The sequence below is a fragment of the Rhinopithecus roxellana genome, chromosome 7, assembly GCF_007565055.1.
Source record: "Rhinopithecus roxellana isolate Shanxi Qingling chromosome 7, ASM756505v1, whole genome shotgun sequence".
NCBI classification, from domain to species: Eukaryota; Metazoa; Chordata; class Mammalia; order Primates; family Cercopithecidae; genus Rhinopithecus; species Rhinopithecus roxellana.
The window spans coordinates 47,286,335-47,309,070 of NC_044555.1; the positions used below are offsets into that span (position 1 = coordinate 47,286,335).

At 38.4% G+C, this 22,736-nt stretch overlaps 1 protein-coding gene across 3 annotated transcripts in view; it reads right to left on the minus strand.

Moving 5' to 3' along the window:
• The window catches only part of ZDHHC15 (zinc finger DHHC-type containing 15), a 103,468-nt gene that overhangs the window by 49,967 nt on the left and 30,765 nt on the right, over nt 1–22,736 (minus strand). For all 3 annotated transcript variants that reach the window (XM_030934133.1, XM_030934135.1, XM_030934134.1), the window contains one exon: nt 8,188–8,282. In XM_030934133.1, coding sequence (XP_030789993.1) covers nt 8,188–8,282 — 95 coding nt within the window. The remainder of the gene's footprint in view (nt 1–8,187; nt 8,283–22,736) is intronic.

Genomic DNA, 22,736 nt, shown 5'->3' on the forward strand with positions numbered 1-22,736 from the left:
TGCCCTAGAACATCGGACTCCAAGTTCTTCAGTTTTGGGACTCGGACTGGCTTTCCTTGCTCCTCAGCTTGCAGATGGCCTATTGTGGGCCCTTGCGATTGTGTGAGTTAATACTTAACAAACTCCTGAAGTTTCACGGCTTGTGAGAGGCGAGGAGTTTAGTGACTCTATACATAATACCTTTGACCATATGTGGAGAACCAAGGAACACATAATCTTTCTCCCATCCTTCCCCAAAGAAACATGCGGCCTTTTACCAGGGTAGCTGCATTGGGGAAAGGGAAATGATCACACATTTTGGGGACTACTGGACACTGACTCTGAGCTGATGATTCCAGGCAAGCAAAAATGTCATTATAGTCCTCCAGGTAAAGTAGGGGCTTATAGAGGTCAGGTAATTAATAGAGTTTTAGCTCAGGTCCGATTTACAGTGTCCAGTGTCCAGTGGGTCCCTGGACTCATCTTGTGGTCATTTCCCCAGTGTCAGAATGCATAATTGACATAGACATACTTAGCAGCTGGCAGAACCCCACAATGGCTCCCTGACTGGTAGAGTGAGGGTTATTATGGTGGGAAAGGCCAAATGGAAGCCATTAGAGCTGCCCCTACCTAGAAAAATAGTAAATCAAAAACAATATTGCATCCCTGGAGGGACTGTGATTAGTGTCACCATCAAGGACTTGAAAGATGCAGTGGTGGTGATTCCCACTACATCCTCGTTCAACTCTCCAATTTGGCCTGCACAGAAGACAGGTGGATTTTGGAGAATTACAGTGGATTATCGTAAGCTTCACCAAGTAGTGACTCCAATTGCAGCTGCTGTAACAGATGTGGTTTCATTGCTTGAGCAAATTAACCCATCTCCTGGTACCTGGTATGACTTGGTAAATGCCTTTTACTCCATTCCTGTCCATAAGGCCCACCAGAAGCAATTTGCCTTCAGCTGGCAAGGTCAGTAACATACCTTTATTTTCCTACCTTAGGAGTATATCAACTGTCTTTGTGTCATTATCTTATTCAGAGAGACCTTGATCGTTTTTCGCTTCTGCAAGATATCACACTGGTCCATTACATTGATGACATTATGCTGATTGGATCCAGTGCGCAAGAAGTAGCAAATACACTGGACTCATTGCTGAGACATTTGCATGCCAGAGGATGGGAAATAAATCCGACTAAAATTCAGGGACCTTCTACCTCAGTAAAATTTCTACAGGTCCAGTGGTGTGAGGCCGTCAAAATATTCCTTCTGAGGTGAAGGATAAGTTGCTGCATTTGGCCCCTCCTACAACCGAGAAATCAGCACAATGCCTAGTGGGCCTATTTGGATTTTGGATGCAACACATTCCTCATTTGAGCGTGTTTCTCTGGCCCATTTATCGAGTGACCCAAAAGGCTGCCAGTTTTGAGTTGGGTCCAGAACAGGAAAAGGCTCTGCAACAGGTCCAGGCTGCTGTGCAAGCTGTTCTGCCACTTGGGTTATATGACCCAGCAGATCCAATGGTGCTTGAAGTGTCAGTGGCAGACAGGGATGCTGTTTGGAACCTTTAGCTGGCTCCCACAGGTGAATCACAGCAGAGGCCTCTAGGATCTTGGAGCAAGGCTCTGCCATCTTCTGCAGATAACTACTCTCCTTTTGAGAGACAGCTCTTGGCCTGTTACTGGGCCTTGGTGGAAACTGAATGATTGACTATGGGTGATAAAGTCACCATGTGACCTGAACTGTCTATCATGAACTGGGCACTCTGTGACCCATCTAGCCATAAAATGGGTTGTGCACATCAGTATTCTATCATCAAACGAAGTGGTGTAATACGTGATCATGCTTGAGCAGGTCCTGAAGGCACAAGTTACATGAGAAGGTAGCTCAAATGCCCATGGTCTCCACTCCTGCCATCTTGCCTTCTCTCCCCTAGCCTGCACTGATGGCCTCATGGGGGGTTCACTATGATCAGTTGACAGAGGAAGAGATTACTAGGGCCTGTTTCAAAGATGGTTCTATATGAAACGCAGGCACCACCCAAAAGTGGACAGCTGCAGCACTACAGCCCCTTCCTAGGACATCCTGGAAGAAATCTTCCCAAGGGGCAGAACTTTGAGCAGCACAGCTGGTTGTGTACTTTGCATGGAGGAAGAAATGGCCAGATGTGCAATTATATACTGATTCATGGGCTCTAGGCAATGGTTTGGCTGGATGGTCAGGGATTTGGAAGAAGCATGATTGGAAAATTGGTGACAAAGAAATTTGAGGAAAAGGTATGTGGATGGACCTCTCTGAGTCATAAACTGTGAAGATATTTGTATCCCATGTGAGTGGTCACCAACAGGTGACTTCAGCAGAGGAGGATTTTAATAATCAAGTGGATAGGACGACCTGTTCTGTGGACATCACTCAGCCTCTTTCCCCAGTCACCTGTGTCATCACCCAATGGGCCCATGAAAAAAGTGGCTGTGGTGGCAAGGATGGAAGCTATGCATGGGCTCAGTGACACGGACCTCCACTCACCAAGGTCGACTTGGCTATGGCCACTGCTGAGTGCCCGATTTTGCCAGCAGCAGAGACTAATACTCAGCATTCAAACTGGCACCATTCCTCGGGGTAATCAGCCAGCTACCTGGTGGCAGGTTGATTATATTGGACTTCATTTATCAGGAACAGGCAGAGGTTTTTCCTCACTGGAATAGATACTTACTCTGAATATAGGTTTGCCTATCCTGCACACAATGCTTCTGTCAATACTATAATCCATGGACTCATGGAATTCCTTATCCACCATCATGGTAATCCACACAGCACTGCCTCTGACCAACACACTCACTTTATGGCTAAAGAGGCAGTGGGCTCATGCTCATGGAATTCCCGTGTTCCCTATCATTCTGAAGCAGTCGGATTGATAGAACAGTGGAATGGCCTTTTGAAATCACAATTACAAAGTCGACTAGGTGACAATACTTTGCAGAGCTGGGGCACAGTTCTCCAGAAGGCCATGTATGCTTTGAATCAGCGTCCAATATATGCTACTCTTTCTTGCATAGGCAGGATTCATGTGTCCAGAAATCAAGTGGTGGAAGTGGAAGTGGCACCACTCACTATCACCCCCTAGTGATCCACTAGCAAAATTTTTGCTTCCTGTTCCCACAACATTACGTTCCGCTTGCCTAGAGGTCTTTGTTCCAGATGGAGGAACACTGCCACCAGGAGACACAACAATGACTCCATTAAACTGGAAGTTAAGATTGCCTGGACACTTTGGGCTTCTCCTACCTTTAAGTCAACAAGCTAAGAATGGAGCTATAGTGTTCCCTGGGGTGACTGACCCAGACTATCAAGATGAAATCAGTTTACTACTCCACAACGGAGTTAAGAAAGAGTGTGCATGTAATACAGGAGTAGAAGAAGGTGGTCATCAATACCAGCTACAACCACATGACCAGTTGCAGAAACAAGAACTATAATTGTCATATTTCCTCCTTCTTTTCTTAATAACATATTTGCGCATGTATACACTTGTACTAAGAAAATATCTTCCTTCTATTTCCTTTTTCCTTTATCATGTGACATAAGATTTATTGACTTCATATCAGCATTTAAGTACTGTTAGCTTTATGTAATAGCATTTGGTTTGGGTATTGGTGCATTTTTGGTTGTATGAAGGATAGTTGTATCATGTCAGGCATAATTATGACCTTATTATTGTCTTTATTTGAAGATTATGTATGATCTCAGGAGATGTGTATGGTTTCAACTTGACAAGGGGTGGACTTGTGATGGTTAATACTGAGTGTCAACTTGATTGGATTGAAGGATGCAAAGGATTGATCCTGGGTGTGCCTGTAAGGGTGCTGCCATAGGAGATTAACATTTGAGTCAGCAGGCTTGGGAAGGAAGACCCACCCTTAATCTGGGTGGGCACTATCAAATCAGCTGCCAGTAAACATAAAGCAGGCAGAAAAATGTGAAGACTAGACTGGCCTAGCCTCCAAGCCTACATCTTTCTCCTGTGCTGGACTTTCATACCCTAGAATATTGGACTCCAAGTTCTTCAGTTTTGGGACTCAGACTGGCTTTCCTTGCCCCTCAGCTTGCTGATGGCTTATTGTGGGATCTTGTGATTGTGTGAATTAATACTTAATAAACTCCCCTTTATATATGTACTTCTATTAAACTTATACTTTTATATACTCCCATATATGTGTGTGTATATATAATCCCCTTTATATATGTATATTATATATGTATTATATATATAATATATATACTATTAGTTCTGTCCATCTAGAGAACCCTGACTAAAATATTCCTGATCATTGAGATATCTTCTTTGGAGAACTGTCAAGTTCTTTACCCATTTTAAAACTGATCTGCACATATAACCCTTGAAACTAAAATAAAAGTTGAAATTATTTTAAAAAATGAGTTTTTTGTTTGGTTGTGGTTTTTAAATATTCTGTATATTAACTCTTAACCTAAAATATGACATATTTTCTGCTATTCTGTAGGCTGCCTTTTCACTCTTTTAAATGTATCCTTTGACATATGAAAATGTTTAATTATGATGTAGTCCAATTTATGTATGTTTACTTTTTTACAGTGTTGGTGCCATATCCAAGAAATTGCCAAAGCAATATTATAAAAATATTCCTCTGTGTGTTTTTTTTCTAAGTTTTATAATCCTAGCTCTTAAGTTTAGATCTTGGATCTATTTTGAGTTAATTTTTGTATATGGTGTGAGGTAAGGGTTCTACATAATTCTTTTGGATATGGACATCCAGTTATCCCAACATCACTTGTTGAAGACTGTGCATTCTCCATTAGAATGCTTTTAGCATGGTTGTTGAAGATTTCTGACCAAATATGCGAGTGTTTGTTGTTGGGCTCTTTATCGTATTTCACTGGTCTACATATCTGGCCTTATGCCAGTACCACATAGTTTTGTTACTGTAGCTTTGTAGTAAATTCTGAAATAAGTAAGTGTGAAGCTACAACTTTGTTCTTTTTCAAGACTGTTTTGGGTATGTGGGATCTCTTGATATTCTATATAAATTTTAGAAAATGATTATTTTATTTCTGCCAAAAAATCTTTGGGATTTTGATATAAATTGCATTACATTTATAGAATGATTTGGGTAGTGTTTACATTTTAACAATATTAACTCTTCCAATTCATGAATACAGGATGCCTTTCCCTTTATTCATGTCTAATTTCCTTCAGTGACATTTTTTAGTTTTCGTTTTAGAAGTCTTTCACCTTTTTGATTATGTTTATTCCTAAGTATTTTATTATTTTTGGTGCTGTTATAAATGAAATTGATTTTTTAGTTTCCTTTCAGATTGTTCATTGCTAGCATATCAAAACATAATTGGTTTTGCGTGATGTGGTGATTTTGTATCCTGCAACTTTGAGAAATTCATTTATTATTTATAATAGTTTTTTACATGTAGAATATTTACAGTTTTCTATATGTAAGATCACACCTACAAACAGAGATAATTTTACTTCTTCCTATTCAATTTCAATGCCTTGTATTTGATTTTCTTGCCTACTTGCACTGGCCAGAAGAAGCGTTTCTTATTTTTTTTTAAGAAATTTGGGAAGGATTGATGTTAATTATTACTTAAATATTTGATAGAATTCATCTGTGAAGCCTTCTGGTCCTTGTGTTTTCTTTGGTGGCAGGTTTTTGATTATTAATTCTATATCTTTACTTGTTAAAAGTCTATTCAGATTTTTTATTTCTTCTTGAGTCAGTTTTGGCAGTTTGTGTCTTTCTAAAAGTTTTTCCATTTCATCTAGGTTATCAAATTTTGGGGCACACAATTCTTCATATTATTTTCTTATAATTCAATTTATTTAAAGTTGGTAGTAACATCTCCACTTTCACTTTTGATATTAGTAACTTATGTCTTCTTTTTTTCCTCCCTCCTTCCCTTCTTTTGTTCCTTCTTTCCTTTCTTCCCTCCCTCCCTTCCTTTCTAATATAAGTAATTTGTGCCTGTACTCTTTTTATCTTTCTTTCTCCTCCCTTCCCTCCCTTCTCCTCTCCTCCTCTTCCTCCCCTTCCTTCCCTTCTCTCCACTTTTCCCTTCTCTTCCCTCCTTTCCTTTTCAGTCTAGCTAAATAAAGGTTTGACAATTTTTTTAACCTTTTTAGAGTCTCACTTCTGGTTTTGTTGGGTCTCTATATTATTTTCTACTCCTTATTTTATTTACTTCTGTTCTAATCTTTATTATTTCCTTCTGATTACTTTGGTTTTAGATTGCTATTTATTTATTTTTTTTAAGTTGTAAAGTCAGACTATTTTGAAATTTTTATCCTTTTTAAATGTAGGTGTTTACAGCCATAAATTTTTCTCTGAGCACTGCTTTATTGCATCCCCTAATTTCTGGTAAGTTTTTTTCTTGTTTTCATTCATCTCAAAATATTTTCTAATTTCCCTTATGCTTTATTATTTGATTCATTTGTTAAGCATGTGTTTAATTTCCACATATTTATGAAACTGTAGTTTTCTTTGTGTTATTGATTTCTGGTTTCATTCCATCACAGTCAGAGAAGATATTTTGTATGATTTCAGTCTTTTATATTTATTGAGTCTTGTATTATGGCCTAACATAGTCTATACTGGAAAATGTTTCATGTACACTTAGGAAGAAAGCACATTTTGCTCTTTTGGAGTGGAGTGATCTATACAGGTCTGTTATACGTAGCTCGTGTGGTGTTGTTCAAATTCTCCATTTCCTTATTGGCCTTCTGTTTAGTTATTCTATCCATTAATGCAAGTGGAGTACTGAAGTCTCCAACTATTACTATGTAACTGTTATTGTGTATTTTTTTTCTTTACTTCTGTTGGTTTTTTCATCTTATAATTTGGGGCTCTCTTATTACATGCATGTATTTTATAACTGTCACATATTCTTGATAAATTGACTCTTTTGTAAATATATAATGTCTTTCTTTGTCTCTTGCAACCTTTTTTTTACTAAAAAAGTGTTTGTTGTGTGATATTAATATAACCACCCTTGCTCTGTTTTGATTACTATTTACTAGGAATATCTTTTTCTAGCTTTACATTTTCAACCTATTTATGTCTCTGGTTCTAAAGTTAGATTTTGTAAACAGTATAAAGGTAAATCACAATTTTTTATCCATTCTGTCAATCTCAACCTTTTAATTGAATAGTTTAATCCATTTATGTTTCAAGCGGTTACTTATTATGAATAACTTCTATCATTTTCCTCTTTATTTTCTTCATATCTCATATCTCTTACATTCCTCAATTCCTACATTATAGCCTTTCTCTGTAGTTAACTTTAGTTTTCTTGTGCACCGTTTTGTTTTCATTAAGGAGACAGTATTTTTCCTAATGTTCAGAGGCTGGAAAGTTACCCCTATTTTTCTTTTTCTACTTTGGAACCTACCCTAATTTAGAGTAGTTACACATTACAAATACCTAACATAATCACAAATTATTTCATGAACACTTACAAATATTGCATGAAACACTTGTATTCAAGGTAACACAGTCTGAAAATGATTGATTTAACTATTGTGCTTTTTCTCAGTTGTATTTCAGAGTCTCACTGGAATGAAATAACAGCACTAAATAAATAAAACAATCACTAAAATAGTAGTTTCATAGAATTGAATTAGATGAGGCCTCGGAGTCCAAGTGGGTTCTTGTTTTCTAATTATCTCACCAATGCAGGTAGTGGTTTCCTACTCTTTTAAAAATTTGAGACAGGGTCTTACTCTCACTCAGACTGGAGTCTAGTGGCACCATCACAGGTCACTGCAGCCTCAAACTCCTGGGTTTAAGTAATCCTCTGCCTCAGCCTCCTGAGTAGCTGGGAACACAGGTGTGCTCCACCATGCCCAGCTAATTAAAAAATTCTGTGTATTGACAGGGTCTCACTTTTTTGCTGAGGTCTCAAACTCCTGGCTTCAAGTGATTCTCCTGCCTCAGCCTCCCAAAATGTTGGGAATACAGGTGTGAGCCACAGCACCCAGTTGGCTTCCTAGTATTAAAGATATCCAGAGCTGGTGATTTCACAAACACCTTCAATAGCCTATCCTACCCTCAATTCACCTTTATCACTAGGAGTTCTTTAAGATTTTTGTCTCTTCTTGCTTTATTGTCATTTCTACTTTTCTCTGTTCTTATCCTTTAAGAAGTAACCAATATTCTTACCTTCTGGTTTGGCTGCTGTGGGAGTGTAAAGATAGACTTCCAGTAGGTCCAGGTAAAGAACACAAAGATGGCATGGTAGAGTATGAGGTAAATAACTGAAATAAAAAAAAATCAGTGTTTATACTATCTTTTTATCCATTTCTAAGAGTTCAAAAACACAAAGCTCCATCACAAATTTTTATTTTGTTTTCCTATTAACATGTATTCTCTGGTATTATTATGATGGGTTAATTCTAATTTACCATACAGTGACAGAAAAAAGCCATAATGACAAACTTGAAACAAAGACTTTCTGCAAGTTGAATACCTTAAAAGTTGCCATGTGATTCTTGAAGTAAAGGGGGAATGTCCTTTATGACAATGTAGGGAAAACTACTTCAGCCAATTGTCATTATCTTTGCTACTTTGAGTACTGAAAGGTTATAATGACACAATTTGCACGGCATTTTAGAGTTTACAACATGTTTTCACGTATATTATTTCATTTTATTTTCTCAATAAATTTGTAAGATAGGTAATAAGATTGGGATAATCGATTAACTACCAGAGGTAGTTGATTAACCAAAGTCACACAGGTAGTCTATAATGTAGCCAGGTGTTAAAGACTAAACACTTTTTTTCTTGTAAAAATTTTTGTATAAATTCATGGAGTACAAGTAAAATTTCGTTACATGGATATAGGTTACACAGTGGTGTAGTTAGGGCTTTCAAGAGTATCTATCACCTGAATAATGTACATAGTACCTATTAAGTAGTTTCTCATCATCCACCCATCTCCCACCCCCTCACCCATACCAGTCTCTATTTTCTATCATTCCACAGTCTATTTCCATATGTACACATTATTTAGCTTCCACTTATGAGTGAGAACATGAGGTATTTGTCTTTCTGTTTCTGAGTTGTTTCACTTAAGATAATGGCCTCCAGTTCCATCCATCTTGCTGCAAAAGACATGATTTCATTCTTTCTTATGGCTGAATAGTATTCCATTGAAGATTATATACTTTTGAAGTGTGGGTTGTACTTTTGAGACAGTTATGAAAGTGGCTTTCTATTACCTTTCTTTTCATACTCTTTGCCTTTTAGATAGCTCTTCTCATGTGGGATATTCTGGTATTCTCCACAGAGGTGGTTATAAGACTACAAGACAGATGGTCGGGAGCATGATGGCCGAATAGAAACAGCTCCAGCCTCCAGCTGCAAGTGCGAGCGACACAGAAGACGGGTGATTTCTGCATTTTCAACTGAGGTACCGGGTTCATCTCGCTGGGGAGTGCCGGACAATCGGTGCTGGTCAGCTGGTGCAGCCTGACCAGCAAGAGCTGAAACAGGGCGAGGCATCGCCTCACCTGGGAAGCACAAGGGGGAAGGGAATCCCTTTTCCTAGTCAAGGGAAACTGAGACACACACCTGGAAAATCAGGTAAGTCCCACCCTAATACTGCGCTTTACCAAGGGTCTTAGCAAACTGACACACCAGGAGATTACATCCCACACTTGGCCTGGAGGGTCCCACGCCCACGGAGCCTCCCTCATTACTAGCACAGCAGTCTGAGACCTAACTGCAAGGCAGCAGCCAGGCTGGGGGAGGGGCGCCCGCCATTGCTGAGGTTTAAGTAGGTAAACAAACCCTCCAGGAAGCTCCAACTGGGTGAAGGCCACCACAGCACAAGGAGGCCTGCCTGACTCTGTAGACTCCACTTCTGGGTGGAGTCTGACAGCTGTCTGACAGCTTTGAAGAGAGCATTGGATCTCCCAATATGGAGGTTGAGATCTGAGAACGGACAGACTGCCTGCTCAAGTGGGTCTCTGACCCCTGAGTAGCCTAACCGCGAGACATCCCCCACTAGGTGCAGACCAACACCTCACACCTCACACGGCGGGGTACACCCCTGAAAGGAAGCTTCCAGAGCAAGAATCAGACAGCGGCACTCGCTGTTCAGCAATATTCTATCTTCTGCAGCCTCTGCTGCTGATACCCAGGCAAACAGCGTCTGGAGTGGACCTCAAGCAATCTCCAACAGACCTACACCTGAGGGTCCTGACTGTTAGAAGGAAAACTAACAAACAGAAAGGAGACCCAAAATAAAACCCCATCAGTACGTCACCAGCATCAAAGAACAAAGGCAGATAAAACCACAGAGATGGGGAAAAAGCAGGGCAGAAAAGCTGGAAATTCAAAAAACAGAACACATCTCCCCCTGCAAAGGAAAGCAGCTCATCGCCAGCAATGGATCAAAGCTGGATGGAGAATGACTTTGACGAGTTGAGAGGAGAAGGCTTCAGTCCATCAAACTTCTCAGAGCTAAAGGAGGAAATACGTAGCAAGAGCAAAGAAACCAAAAATCTTGAAAAAAGAATGGAAGAATGGATAACTAGAATAATCAATGCAGAGAAGGCCAGAAACGAACTGACAGAGATAAAAACCAGGACACGAGAGATACGTGACAAACTCACAAGCTTCAATAACCAATTCGATCAACTGGAAGAAAGAGTATCAATGATTGAAGATCAAATGAATGAAATGAAGCGAGAAGAGAAGTCTAGAGAAAAAAGAGGAAAAAGAAACAAACAAAGCCTCCAAGAAATATGGGATTATGTGAAAAGAACAAATCTACGTCTGATTGGTATGCCTGAAAGTGAGGGGGAAAATGGAACCAAGTTGGAAAACACTCTACAGGATATCATCCAGGAGAACTTCTCCAACCTAGTAAGGCAGGCCAACATTCAACTTCAGGAAATACAGAGAATGCCACAAAGATATTCCTCGAGAAGAGCAACTCCAAGACACATCATTGTCAGATTCACCAAAGTTGAAATGAAGGAAAAAATCTTAAGGGCAGCCAGACAGAAAGGTCGGGTTACCCACAAAGGGAAGCCTATCAGACTAACAGCAGATCTCTCGGCAGAAACTCTACAAGCCGGAAGAGAGTGAGGGCTTATATTAAACATTCTTAAAGAAAAGAATTTTCAACCCAGAATTTCATATCAAGCCAAACTAAGTTTCATCAATGAAGGAGAAATAAAATCCTTCACAGACAAGTAAATGCTTAGAGATTTTGTCACCACTAGGCCTGCCCTACAAGAGATCCTGAAGGAAGCACTAAAACATGGAAAGGAACAACTGGTACCAGCCATTGCAAAAACATGCCAAAATGTAAAGACCACCCATGCTAGGAAGAAACTGCATCAAATAATGAGCAAAATAACCAGCTAATATTACAATGACAGGACCAAGTTCACACATATCAATATTAACCTTAAATGTAAATGGACTAAATGCTCCAATTAAAAGACACAGACTGGAAAATTGGATAAAGAGTCAAGAAACATCAGTTTGCTGTATTCAGGAAAACCATCTCACATGCAGAGACACACATAGGCTCAAAATAAAGGGGTGGAGGAAGATCTACCAAGCAAATGGAGAACAAAAAAAAGCAGGGGTTGCAATCCTAGTCTCTGATAAAACAGACTTTAAACCATCAAAGATCAAAAGAGACAAAGAAGGCCATTACATAATGGTAAAGGGATCAATTCAACAGGAAGAGCTAACTATCCTAAATATATATGCACCCAATACAGGAGCACCCAGATTCATAAAGCAAGTCCTCAGAGACTTACAAAGAGACTTAGACTCCCATACAATAATAATGGGAGACTTCAACACCCCACTGTCAACATTAGACAGATCAACGAGACAGAAAGTTAACAAGGATATCCAGGAATTGAACTAAAGTCTGCAGCAAGCGGACCTAATAGATATCTACAGAACTCTCCACCCCAAAGCAAGAGAATATACATTCTTCTCAGCACCACATCGCACTTATTCCAAAATTGTCAACATAATTGGAAGTAAAGCACTCCTCAGCAAATGGAAAAGAACAGAAATTATCACAAACTGTCTCTCAGACCACAGTGCAATCAAACTAGAACTCAGGACTAAGAAAATCAATGAAAACTACTCAACTACATGGAAACTGAACAACCTGCTCCTGAATGACTAGTGAAACGAAGGCAGAAATAAAGATGTTCTTTGAAACCAATGAGAACAAAGATACAACATACCAGAATCTCTGGGACACATTTAAAGCAGTGTGTAGACGGAAATTTATAGCACTAAATGCCCACAAGAGAAAACTGGAAAGATCTAAAATTGACACTCTAACATCACAATTAAAAGAACTAGAGAGGCAAGAGCAAACACATTCAAAAGCTAGCAGAAGGCAAGAAATAACTAAGATCAGAGCAGAACTGAAGGAGATAGAGACACAAAAAAACCTCCAAAAATCAATGAATCCAGGAGTTGGTTTTTTGAAAAGATCAACAAAATTGATAGACTGCTAGCAAGACTAATAAAGAAGAAAAGAGAGAAGAATCAAATAGACGCAATAAAAAAGGGGATATCACCACCGACCGCACAGAAATACAAACTACCATCAGAGAATACTATAAACACGTCTGTGCAAACAAACTTGAAAATCTAGAAGAAATGGATACTTTCCTGGACACTTACACTCTCCCAAGACTAAATCAACCAAAATGTCCATCTGTGACAGACTGGATTAAGAAAATGTGGCACATATACACCATGGAATATTATGCAGTCATAAAAAGGGATGAGTTTGCGTCCTTTGTAGGGACATGGATGCAGCTGGAAACTATCATTCTTAGCAAACTATCACAAGAACAGAAAACCAAACACCGCATGTTCTCACTCATAGGTGGGAACTGAACAATGAGATCACTTGGACTCGGGAAGGGGAACATCACACATCGGGGCCTATCATGGGGAGGGGGGAGGGGTAGGGGGGAGGGATTGCATTGGGAGTTATACCTGATATAAATGACGAATTGATGGGTGCTGACGAGTTGATGGGTGCAGCACACCAACATGACACAGGTATACATATGTAACAATCCTGCACGTTATGCACATGTACCCTAGAACTTAAAGTATAATAAAAAAAGTAAAAAAATATGCAGCCATAAAAAAGGATGAGTTTGTGTCCTTTTTAGGGACATGGATGCAGCTGGAAACCATCATTCTTAGCAAACTATCACAAGAACAGAAAACCAAACACCGCATGTTCTCACTAATACACTTGGACTCGGGAAGGGGAATATCACACACTGGGGCCTATCATGGGGAGGGGGGACGGGGGAGGGATTGCATTGGGAGTTATAGTTGATGTAAATGACGAGTTGATGGGTGCTGACGAGTTGATGGGTGCAGCACACCAACATGGCACAAGTATACATATGTAACAAACCTACACATTATGCACATGTACCCTAGAACTTAAAGTATAATAATAATAATAATAATAACAATAATAAATAATTTCAACTGAGCATGAATTTTCTTGAGCAGAAACCTGGCAGGGGGGAGTGATCAGGAAGCTCAGATATGAGCACAGAAGCCATAGCTGACCAGGTGGGCAGGCAGGCAAGGAGGGTTAAGACCTGAGCCCTGCATGCTTTCTCACTGGGGAGGCTTGTAGCCTGGGGCAAGATCTCAGCCCTGCTCACCAGCTGCCTGGATATAGATGTGCAGTTGGGAGGTGGGTCAAAGCAGGAATGAGACTGGCCTTGCTGCCTGCATGGAAGCTGGGTGAGGCCTGTCCCTGCCGGCTTCCCCCCACTTCCCTGGCAAGTTGTTTGATGCAGCAGACAGCCATAATTCCCCTGGGAACATAACTCTATTGCCTGAGAATCACCGTCCCTCCACCATCTCCCATAGTGGCTGCAGGAAGCCCCACCCAAGGGAAGTTTGAGTTCAGACTCACCTAACCTTGCTCCACATGATGGTTTTTCTTTAACTGCCCTAGTCGCCAAAGACAAAAGACAAACTCCTGGGAAACCAATGGCACCACCCATCACCTGAAAAATATGAGTACCCATCCTAGTCAATGTAGGGCAAGATTATATACCCTTCTATGACAGCAGAAGGCACTCTCTTCAAGTACCACCTGCTGGAGGCCAGCCAACTCAAACCATTACAGCAACTCATAACAGAACAACCCTGCTCCAAAGAGGAAAAAACAAGAGCTAATTCCGTGTCCTACAACACCCTGGCTGAATAGAGGTCCTGAGTCTGTCCATGTGACAGCTTCATTGCTAGCATAACCAGCATTTGAAAAAACCAGCACACTAAACAAAACTATAAGCAAGGACTTCTACAGAGTCCACTTCACTCCCCTGCCACCTCCAGTGGAACAGGTGCTGGAATCCATGACTGGGAGACCCGAAGATGGATCAAGTCACAGGACTCTTTGCAGACATTCCCCAGAAACAGCCTGGAGCCTGGTAGCTCCAATGGGAGGCTAGACTCGGAAGAACAATAAGAATCACTGCAGTCTGATTCTCAGGAAGCTGTGTCCTCAGAGAAAGAAGGAGAGCACCACATCAAGGGAACACCCTGTGGGACAAAAGAATCTGAATATCAGCCCTTGAGTTCCAAATTTTTTCCACTGAAACAGTCTACCCAAATAAGAAGGAACCAGAAAAAGGATTCTGGTAATATGACAAAACTAGGTTCTATAATATTACCAAAAGATCACACTAGCTCTCCAGCAATTGATCCAAACCAAGGAGATCTCTCTGAACTGCACATAAAGAATTCAGAAGGTTGATTATTAAGCTACTCAAGGAAGCACCAGAGAAAGGTGAAAACCAGCTTAAAGAAATTAAAAAACAATACAAAATATAGATGAAAATGTCCAGAGTGAAATAGAGATCACAAAAGACAAACATAACTTCTGGAAATGAAAGACACACTTAAAGAATTACAAAATACACTGGAAAGTTTCAACAATAGAATTGAACAAAGAGAAGAAAAAACTTCAGAGCTCGAAGAGAAGACTTTCAAATTAAACCAATCTGACAAAGACATAGAAAAAAGTTAAAAAAATGAACAAAGCCTTCAAAAAGTTTGAGTTCTGTCAAATGTCCAAACATAAGAGTAACTGTTGTTCCTGAGGAAAAAAAAATCTAAAAGTTTGGACAACTTATTTGAGGGAATAGAGAAAAACTTCCCTGGTCTTTCTACTGATCTAGACATCCGAATAAAAGAAGCCAAGAACACATGGGAAATTCATTGCAAAAAGATCATCACCTAGGCATATAGTCATCAGGTTACCTAAAGTCAAGATGAAGGAAGAATCTTAAGAGCTGTGAGGCAGGAGCACCAGGTAACCTATAAAGAAAAACCTAGCAGATCAACAGCAGATTTCTCAGCAGAAACCCTGCAAGCCAGAAGGGATTGGGGTCCTATCCTTGGCCACCTTAAACAAAATAATTGTCTGTCAAGAATTTTGTATCTGGCAAAACTAAGCTTCATAAATGAAGGAGACATAAAGGCTTTTTCACAAAAACAAATGCTCAGAGAATTTGCCATTACCAAGCCAGCTCTACAAGAAATGTTAAAAGGAGCTCTATATCTTGAAACAAAACCTCAAAATACACCAAAATAAAATTTCCTTAAAGCATAAATCCCACAGGACATATTAAAAAAAAAGTAATGAAAAAGAAAAATAAGGTATTCAGGTAACAACTAGTATAATGAATAGAACATTACTTCACATCTCAATACTAAAGTTGAATGTAAATGGCCTAAATAATCTATTTAGAAGACACAGAATGGCAGAATGGATAAAAATCTACCAACCAAGTATCTCCTGTTTTCAAGAGACTCACCTAAGACATAGGGACTCACATAAACTTAAGGTAAAGACGTGGAAAAAGATATTCAATGCAAATGGAAACCAAAAGTAAACCAGAGTAGCTATGCTTGTATCAGACAAAACAGACTTTAAAGGAGCAACAGTTTAAAAAAGACAAAGAGAGACATTGCATAATGGTGAAAAAATTAGGGCAACAGGAAAATATAGCAATCCTAAATATATATGCACCTAACACTTGTGCTTCCAAATTTATGAAAAAATAACTATTAGACCTAAGAAACAAGATAGATGGCAACACAGCAATAGTGGGGGACTTCAATACTCAACTGACAGCACTAGACTGATCATCAAGACAGAAAGTCAACAAAGAAACAATGGATTTAAACTATATACCCTATAACAAATGGAATTAACAGATATTTACAGAATATTCTACTGAACTACTGCACAATATACATTCTTTTCATCAGAACATGGAACATTTGCAAGATAGATCATATGATAGTACACAAAAAAGTCTCAATAAATTTAAGAAAATTGAAATTATATCAAGTACTCTCACAGACAATAGTGGAAACATGGCATAAGTATACATATGTAACAAACCTGCACGTTATGCACATGTACCCTAGAACTTAAAGTATAATAAAAAAAAAAAAGGTTAAAAAAAAAAAAAAAAAAAAAGAACAGAAAAAAAAAAAAAAAAAAAAAAAAAAAACAAATTGGAACTTAACTCCAAAAGGAACCTTCAAAACTATACAAATACATGGAAATTAAATAATCTGCTCCTGAGTGATCTTTGGATCAACAATAAAATCAAGATGGAAAGGAAAAGATTCTTTGGACTGAATAATAATAGTGACACAACATATCAAAATTTTTCGGATACAGCAAAAGCAGTGCTAAGAGGAAAGTTTGTAACATTAAGCACCTACACCAAAAGGTCTGAAGAGTGCAAACAATCTAAGCTCACACCTCAAGAAACTAGAGAAACAAGAACAAACCAAACCAAACCAAGTGGAAGAAAAAAAGTAACAAACATCAGAGCAGAACTAAATAAAATTGAAACAAAAAATACAAAAGAGAAATGAAACAAAAAGCTGGATATCTGAAAGATAAACAAAATCAATAGACCATTAGTGAGATTAGCCAATATAAAAAGAGAGAAGTACAAATAAGCTCAGTTAGAAACAAAATAGGAAATATTACAAATGATAGCACAGAAATACAAAAGATCATTGAAGGCTACTATGAATACCTTCATGATCACAAACTAGAAAACCTAGAGAAGATGGATAAATTCCTAGAAACATTCAAGCTTCCTAGATTAAACCAGGAAGAAATAGAATCTCTGAACATACCAATAACAAGTAGCAAGATAGAAAGTAATACAAAAAATGCTAACAAAAAGAAATCCAGGACCAGATAAATTCACAGCTGAATTCTATCAGACATTCGAAGAAGAATTGGTACCACTCCTACTGAAACTATTCAAAAAGACAGAGACAGAGGGAATCCTCCCTAAATCATTCTATAAAGCCAGTATTGCCCTAATACCAAAACCAGGAAAGGACATAACAAAAAAAGAAAACTACAGACCAATATCCCTGATGAATAGAGATGCAAAAATCCTCAACAAAATACTAACAGAATCCAACAGCATATCAAAAAGATAATTCACCATGATCAAGTGGTTTCCCACCAGGGATGAAGGGTTGGTTTAACATACACAAATCAATAAATGTGATACACCATATAAATAGAATTAAAAACGAGAATCATATTATTATCTCAATAGACACAATAAAAGCATTTGATGAAATCCAGCATCCCTTTATGATTAAAACCCTCAGCAAAATCAGTATAGAAGGGACATACGTTATGGCAATGAAAGCCATCTATGACAAACCCACAGCCAATATTATACTGAATGGGGAAAAACTGAAAGCATTCCTCCTGAGAACTAGAACAAGACAAGGATGCCCACCTTCTTTTTTTTGAGACTGTGTTTTGCTCTTGTTGCCCAGGCTGGAGTGCAATGGCATGGTCTCAGCTCACTGCAAACTCTGCCTCCCAGGTTCAAGTGATTCTCCTGCCTCAGCCTCCCAGGTAGCTGCGATTACAGGCATGCACCACCACGCCAGGATAATTTTGTGTTTTTTGTAGAGACAGGGTTTCTCCATGTTGGTCAGGCTGGTCTCAAATTCCTGACCTCAGGTAATCCGGCAGCCTCGGCCTCCCAAAGTGCTGCGATTACAGGCATGAGCCACCGTGCCCAGCCGCCCACTTTTGCCACTTATAATCAACAAAGGATCGGAAGTCCTAGCTAGAGCGATCAGACAAGAGAAAGAAATTGGTAAAGAGAAAATAAAAAATCCAAATCGGTAGAGAAATTCAAACTGTTGCTGCTCACCGATGATATGATCGTGTACCTAGAAAACCCTAAAGAGTCATCCTAAAAGCTCCAGATCTGATCAATGAATGCAGTAGTGTCTGCATACAAAATCAATTTATATAAATCAGTAGCACTGCTATACACCAACAAAGCCCAAGCTGAGAATCAAGTCAAGAACTCAACCCTTATAAATTATTCTACTACAAAGACACATGCACACGTATGTTTATTGCGGCACTATTCACAATAGCAAAGACTTGGAATCAACCCAAATGTCCATCTGTGACAGACTGGATTAAGAAAATGTGGCACGTATACACCATGGAATATTATGCAGCCATAAAAAAGGATGAGTTTGCGTCCTTTGTAGGGACATGGATGCAGCTGGAAACCATCATTCTTAGCAAACTATCACAAGAAGATAAAACCAAACACCGCATGTTCTCACTCATGGGTGGGAACTGAACAATGAGATCACTTGGACTCGGGAAGGGGAACATCACACACTGGGGCCTATCATGGGGAGGGGGGAGGAGGGAGGGATTGCATTGGGGAGTTATACATGATATAAATGATGAATTGATGGGTGCTGACGAGTTGATGGGTGCAGCACACCAACATGGAATAAGTATACATATGTAACAAACCTGCATGTTATGCACATGTACCCTAGAACTTAAAGTATAATAAAAGAAAAAAAAAAAAAAAAAGAACTCAACCCCTTTTACAACAGCTGAAAAAAACAACAAGTTAGGAATATACCTAACCAAGGAGGTGAAAGACCTCTACAAGGAAAACTACATAACACTGCTGAAAGAAGTCATATAAAAAAGAAGTCATAGATGACACAAACAAGTAGAAACACATCCCATGCTCATGGATGGGTAGAATCAATATTGTGAAGACGACCATACTGGTAAAAGCAATCTACAGATTCAATGCAATTCCCATCAAAATATCATCATTATTCTTCACAGACCTAGAAAAAAAAAAATCCTGAAATTCGTATGAAACCAAAAAAGAGCCCACATAGCCAAAGAAAGACTAAGCAAAAAGAAATCTGGAGGTATCACATTACCAAACTTCAAAGTATACTACCAGGCTACAGTCAACAAAATAGCATGGCACTTGTATAAAAACAGGCACACAGACCAACGGAACAGAATAGAGAACCGAGAAATAAAGCCAAATACTGACAGCCAACTGATCTTTGATGAAGAAAACAAAACACAAAATGGGGAAAGGACACCCGATTAAACAAATGGTGCTGGGATAGTTGGCAAGCCACATGTAGAAGAATGAAAGTGAAGCCTCGTCTCTCACTGTATACAAAAATCAATTCAAGATGGATCAAAGACTTAAACTAAGACCTGAAATCATAAAAATTCCAGAAAATAACATGGGAAAAACTCTTCTAGACTTTGGTTTAGGCAAAGAGCTCATGACCCAGAACCCAAAAGCAAATGCAATAAAAACAAAGATAAATAGATTGGACTTAAACTAAAAATCTTCTGTACAGCAAAATAAATATTCAGCAAAGTAAACAGAAAATCCACAGAATGGGAAAAATGTTCTTAAACTATGCATCTGATAAGGGACTAATATCCAGAATCTACAAGGAACTCAAACAAATCAGCAAGAAAAAACAAATAATCCCATTAAAAAGTGAGCTAAAGACATGAATAGACAATTCTAAAAAGAAGATATACAAATAACCAACAAACACGAAAAAATGCTCAACATTACGAATGATCAGGGAAATGGAAGTCAAAACACAATGAGATACCACTTTATTCCTGCAAGAATGGCCATAATTTAAAAATCAAAAAACAATAAATGTTGGCATGAATGTGGTAAAAAGGGAACACTTTTACACTGCTAATGTGAAGGTAAACTATTACAACCACTATGGAAAACACTACGGAGATTCCCTAAAGAACTGAAAGATCTACCATTTGACTCAGGAATCCCACTACTATGTATGTTTGGTTTAAAATAAAAGAATAAAATAAGTCATTATATGAAAAAGACACTTGCACATGTTTGTTTATAGCAGCACAATTCACAATTGCAAAAATATGAAACCAGCCTAAATGCTCATCAGCCAATGAGTGGAAAAAGAAAATGTGGTGTACACATACCATGGAATAATACTTAGCCATTAAAATAAAAGAATGGCATTTTGAGCAATCTGGATGGAGTTGGAGACCATTATTTTAAGTGAAGTGTCTCAGAAATAGAAAACCAAACATCATATGTTTTCAGTTATAAGCAGGAGCTAAGTTATGAAGATGCAAATGCATTAAGAATGGACTCCGTGGATTTAGGGGAAGGATGGGAGTGGAGTGAGGGATAAAAGGCTATGCACTGGGTTCAGTGTACAGTTTGGGTGATGGGTGCACCAAAATCTCAAAAATCACAGCTAAAGTACTTATCTATGTAACCAAACACCACCTGTTCCCCCAAAACTACTGGAATAATAATAATAATAAATGATTAAATAAATCTAGTATACCCATACTATGAAATACTCTGAGATCATTTAAAAATGAAATATATTTGTATATAGTAACATGGAAATACATTGATGATATATTCTTAAGTAAAAAATATAGTTTTGGAAAAATAGGCACAGTATCACTCAATTAAAATAAACAACCAAGTCTATATAAATATACACATTTATACTTATATGTTTCTATGTGAATGCAAAGAAAAAGATCTCAAATACAAATAAAATTAAATATAGCAGTTGTCTATGAATAGTGATAGAGGAGGCAGTGTAAAGATAATTGGAAATTTTCATTTTCTAGATTTCTATATTGTTTGACTTTTCAGTAAATATTTTTGTAACAAAAAATATCAATATTTAAACATCTTTTGGAAGTGGGTTAGCATCTAAGGGAGGCTTTTATCTGATCTCTAAACTTTAATTATAAAGTAATTTTACAATAATAAATATAAAATATTATTGAGAGCACTGAGATACCTAATAAAAACCAACCTGAAGATTTCCTATACATTCTGAAGGTAAGTCTAAAAGATCATACTGTAGCCCAGACATTTTACTCTCAGTGCCCTCTCACCTTCCTGATGTTTAATATATTACCAATAAATTAAGGTTAGCATAATTGAGAATCTGACACAAAGCAGATCTTTCTTTTATTTTTAAACTTTCATTTTAGGTTTGGGGGCACATGTGAAGATTTCTTATATAGGTAAACTTGTGTCACTGGAGTTTGTTGTATAGATTATTTTGTCACCCAGGTATTATTAATCTTAGTACCCAATAGTTATTTTTTTCTGTTCCTCTGCCTCCTGCCACCCTCCATCCTCAAGTAGACCTCAGTGTCTGTTGTTCTCTTCTTCATGGTTCATGAGCTCTCATCGTTTAGCTCCCACTTATAAGTGAGAACATGCAGTATTTGGTTTTCTGTTCCTGTGTTAGTTTGGTAAAGATAATAGCCTCCAGCTCCATTCATGTTGCCACGAAAGACATGATCTCATTCTTCTCTATGACTGCACAGTACTTCATGGTGTGTATGTACCAGATTTTATTTATCCAATCTGTCATTGATGGGCATTTAGGTTGATTCCACATCTTTGCTATTGTGAATAATGCTGCAGTGATCACTTGCCTGCACGTGTCTTTATGGTAAAATGATTTATATTACTCCGGGAATATACACCCAGTAATGGGATTGCTGGCTCGAATGGTATTTCTGTTTTTAGGTCTTTGAGGAATCACCACGGTGTCTTCCACAGTTGTTGAACTAATTTACACTCCCACCAACAGTGTGTAAGTGTTCCCTTTTCTCCACAATCTCACCAGCATCTATTATTTTTTGACTTTTTAATAGTAGCCATTCTGAGATGGTATCTCATGGTGGTTTTGATTTGTATTTCTGTAATGATCAGTGATATTGAGCTTTTATTCACATTTGTTGGCCACATGTATGTCTTCTTTTGAAAATTGTCTGTTCGTGCCCTTTGCCCACTTTTTAATGGGATTATTTGATGTTCTCTTGTAAATTTAAGTTCTTTATAGCTGGTGGATATTAGACTTTTTTCAAGTGAATAGTTTGCAAAAATTTTCTTCCATTCTGTAGGTTGTTTACTCTGTCGATAGTTTCTTTTGCTGTGCAGAAGCTCTTCAGTTTAATTAGATCCCATCTGTCAATTTTTACTTTTGTTAGAAGCGATATTTCTACACTTTGAATTTTCAAATGGAAACCTAATATTCTTGTATCAGTTTGCTAGGGCTGCCATAATAAAGTAACACAGACTGGGTCTCTAAACGGCAGAAATTTATTGTCTCACAATTCTGGAGGCTAGAAGTCCAAGATAAAAGTGTCAGCAGGACTGGCCACTTTGAAGGCCTCTCTTCTTGGCATGTAGATAGTCATCTTCTCCCTGTGTCTTCACGTGGTCTTCCTTCTGTACCTATGTGTGTCCAGATTTCCTTTCCCTATA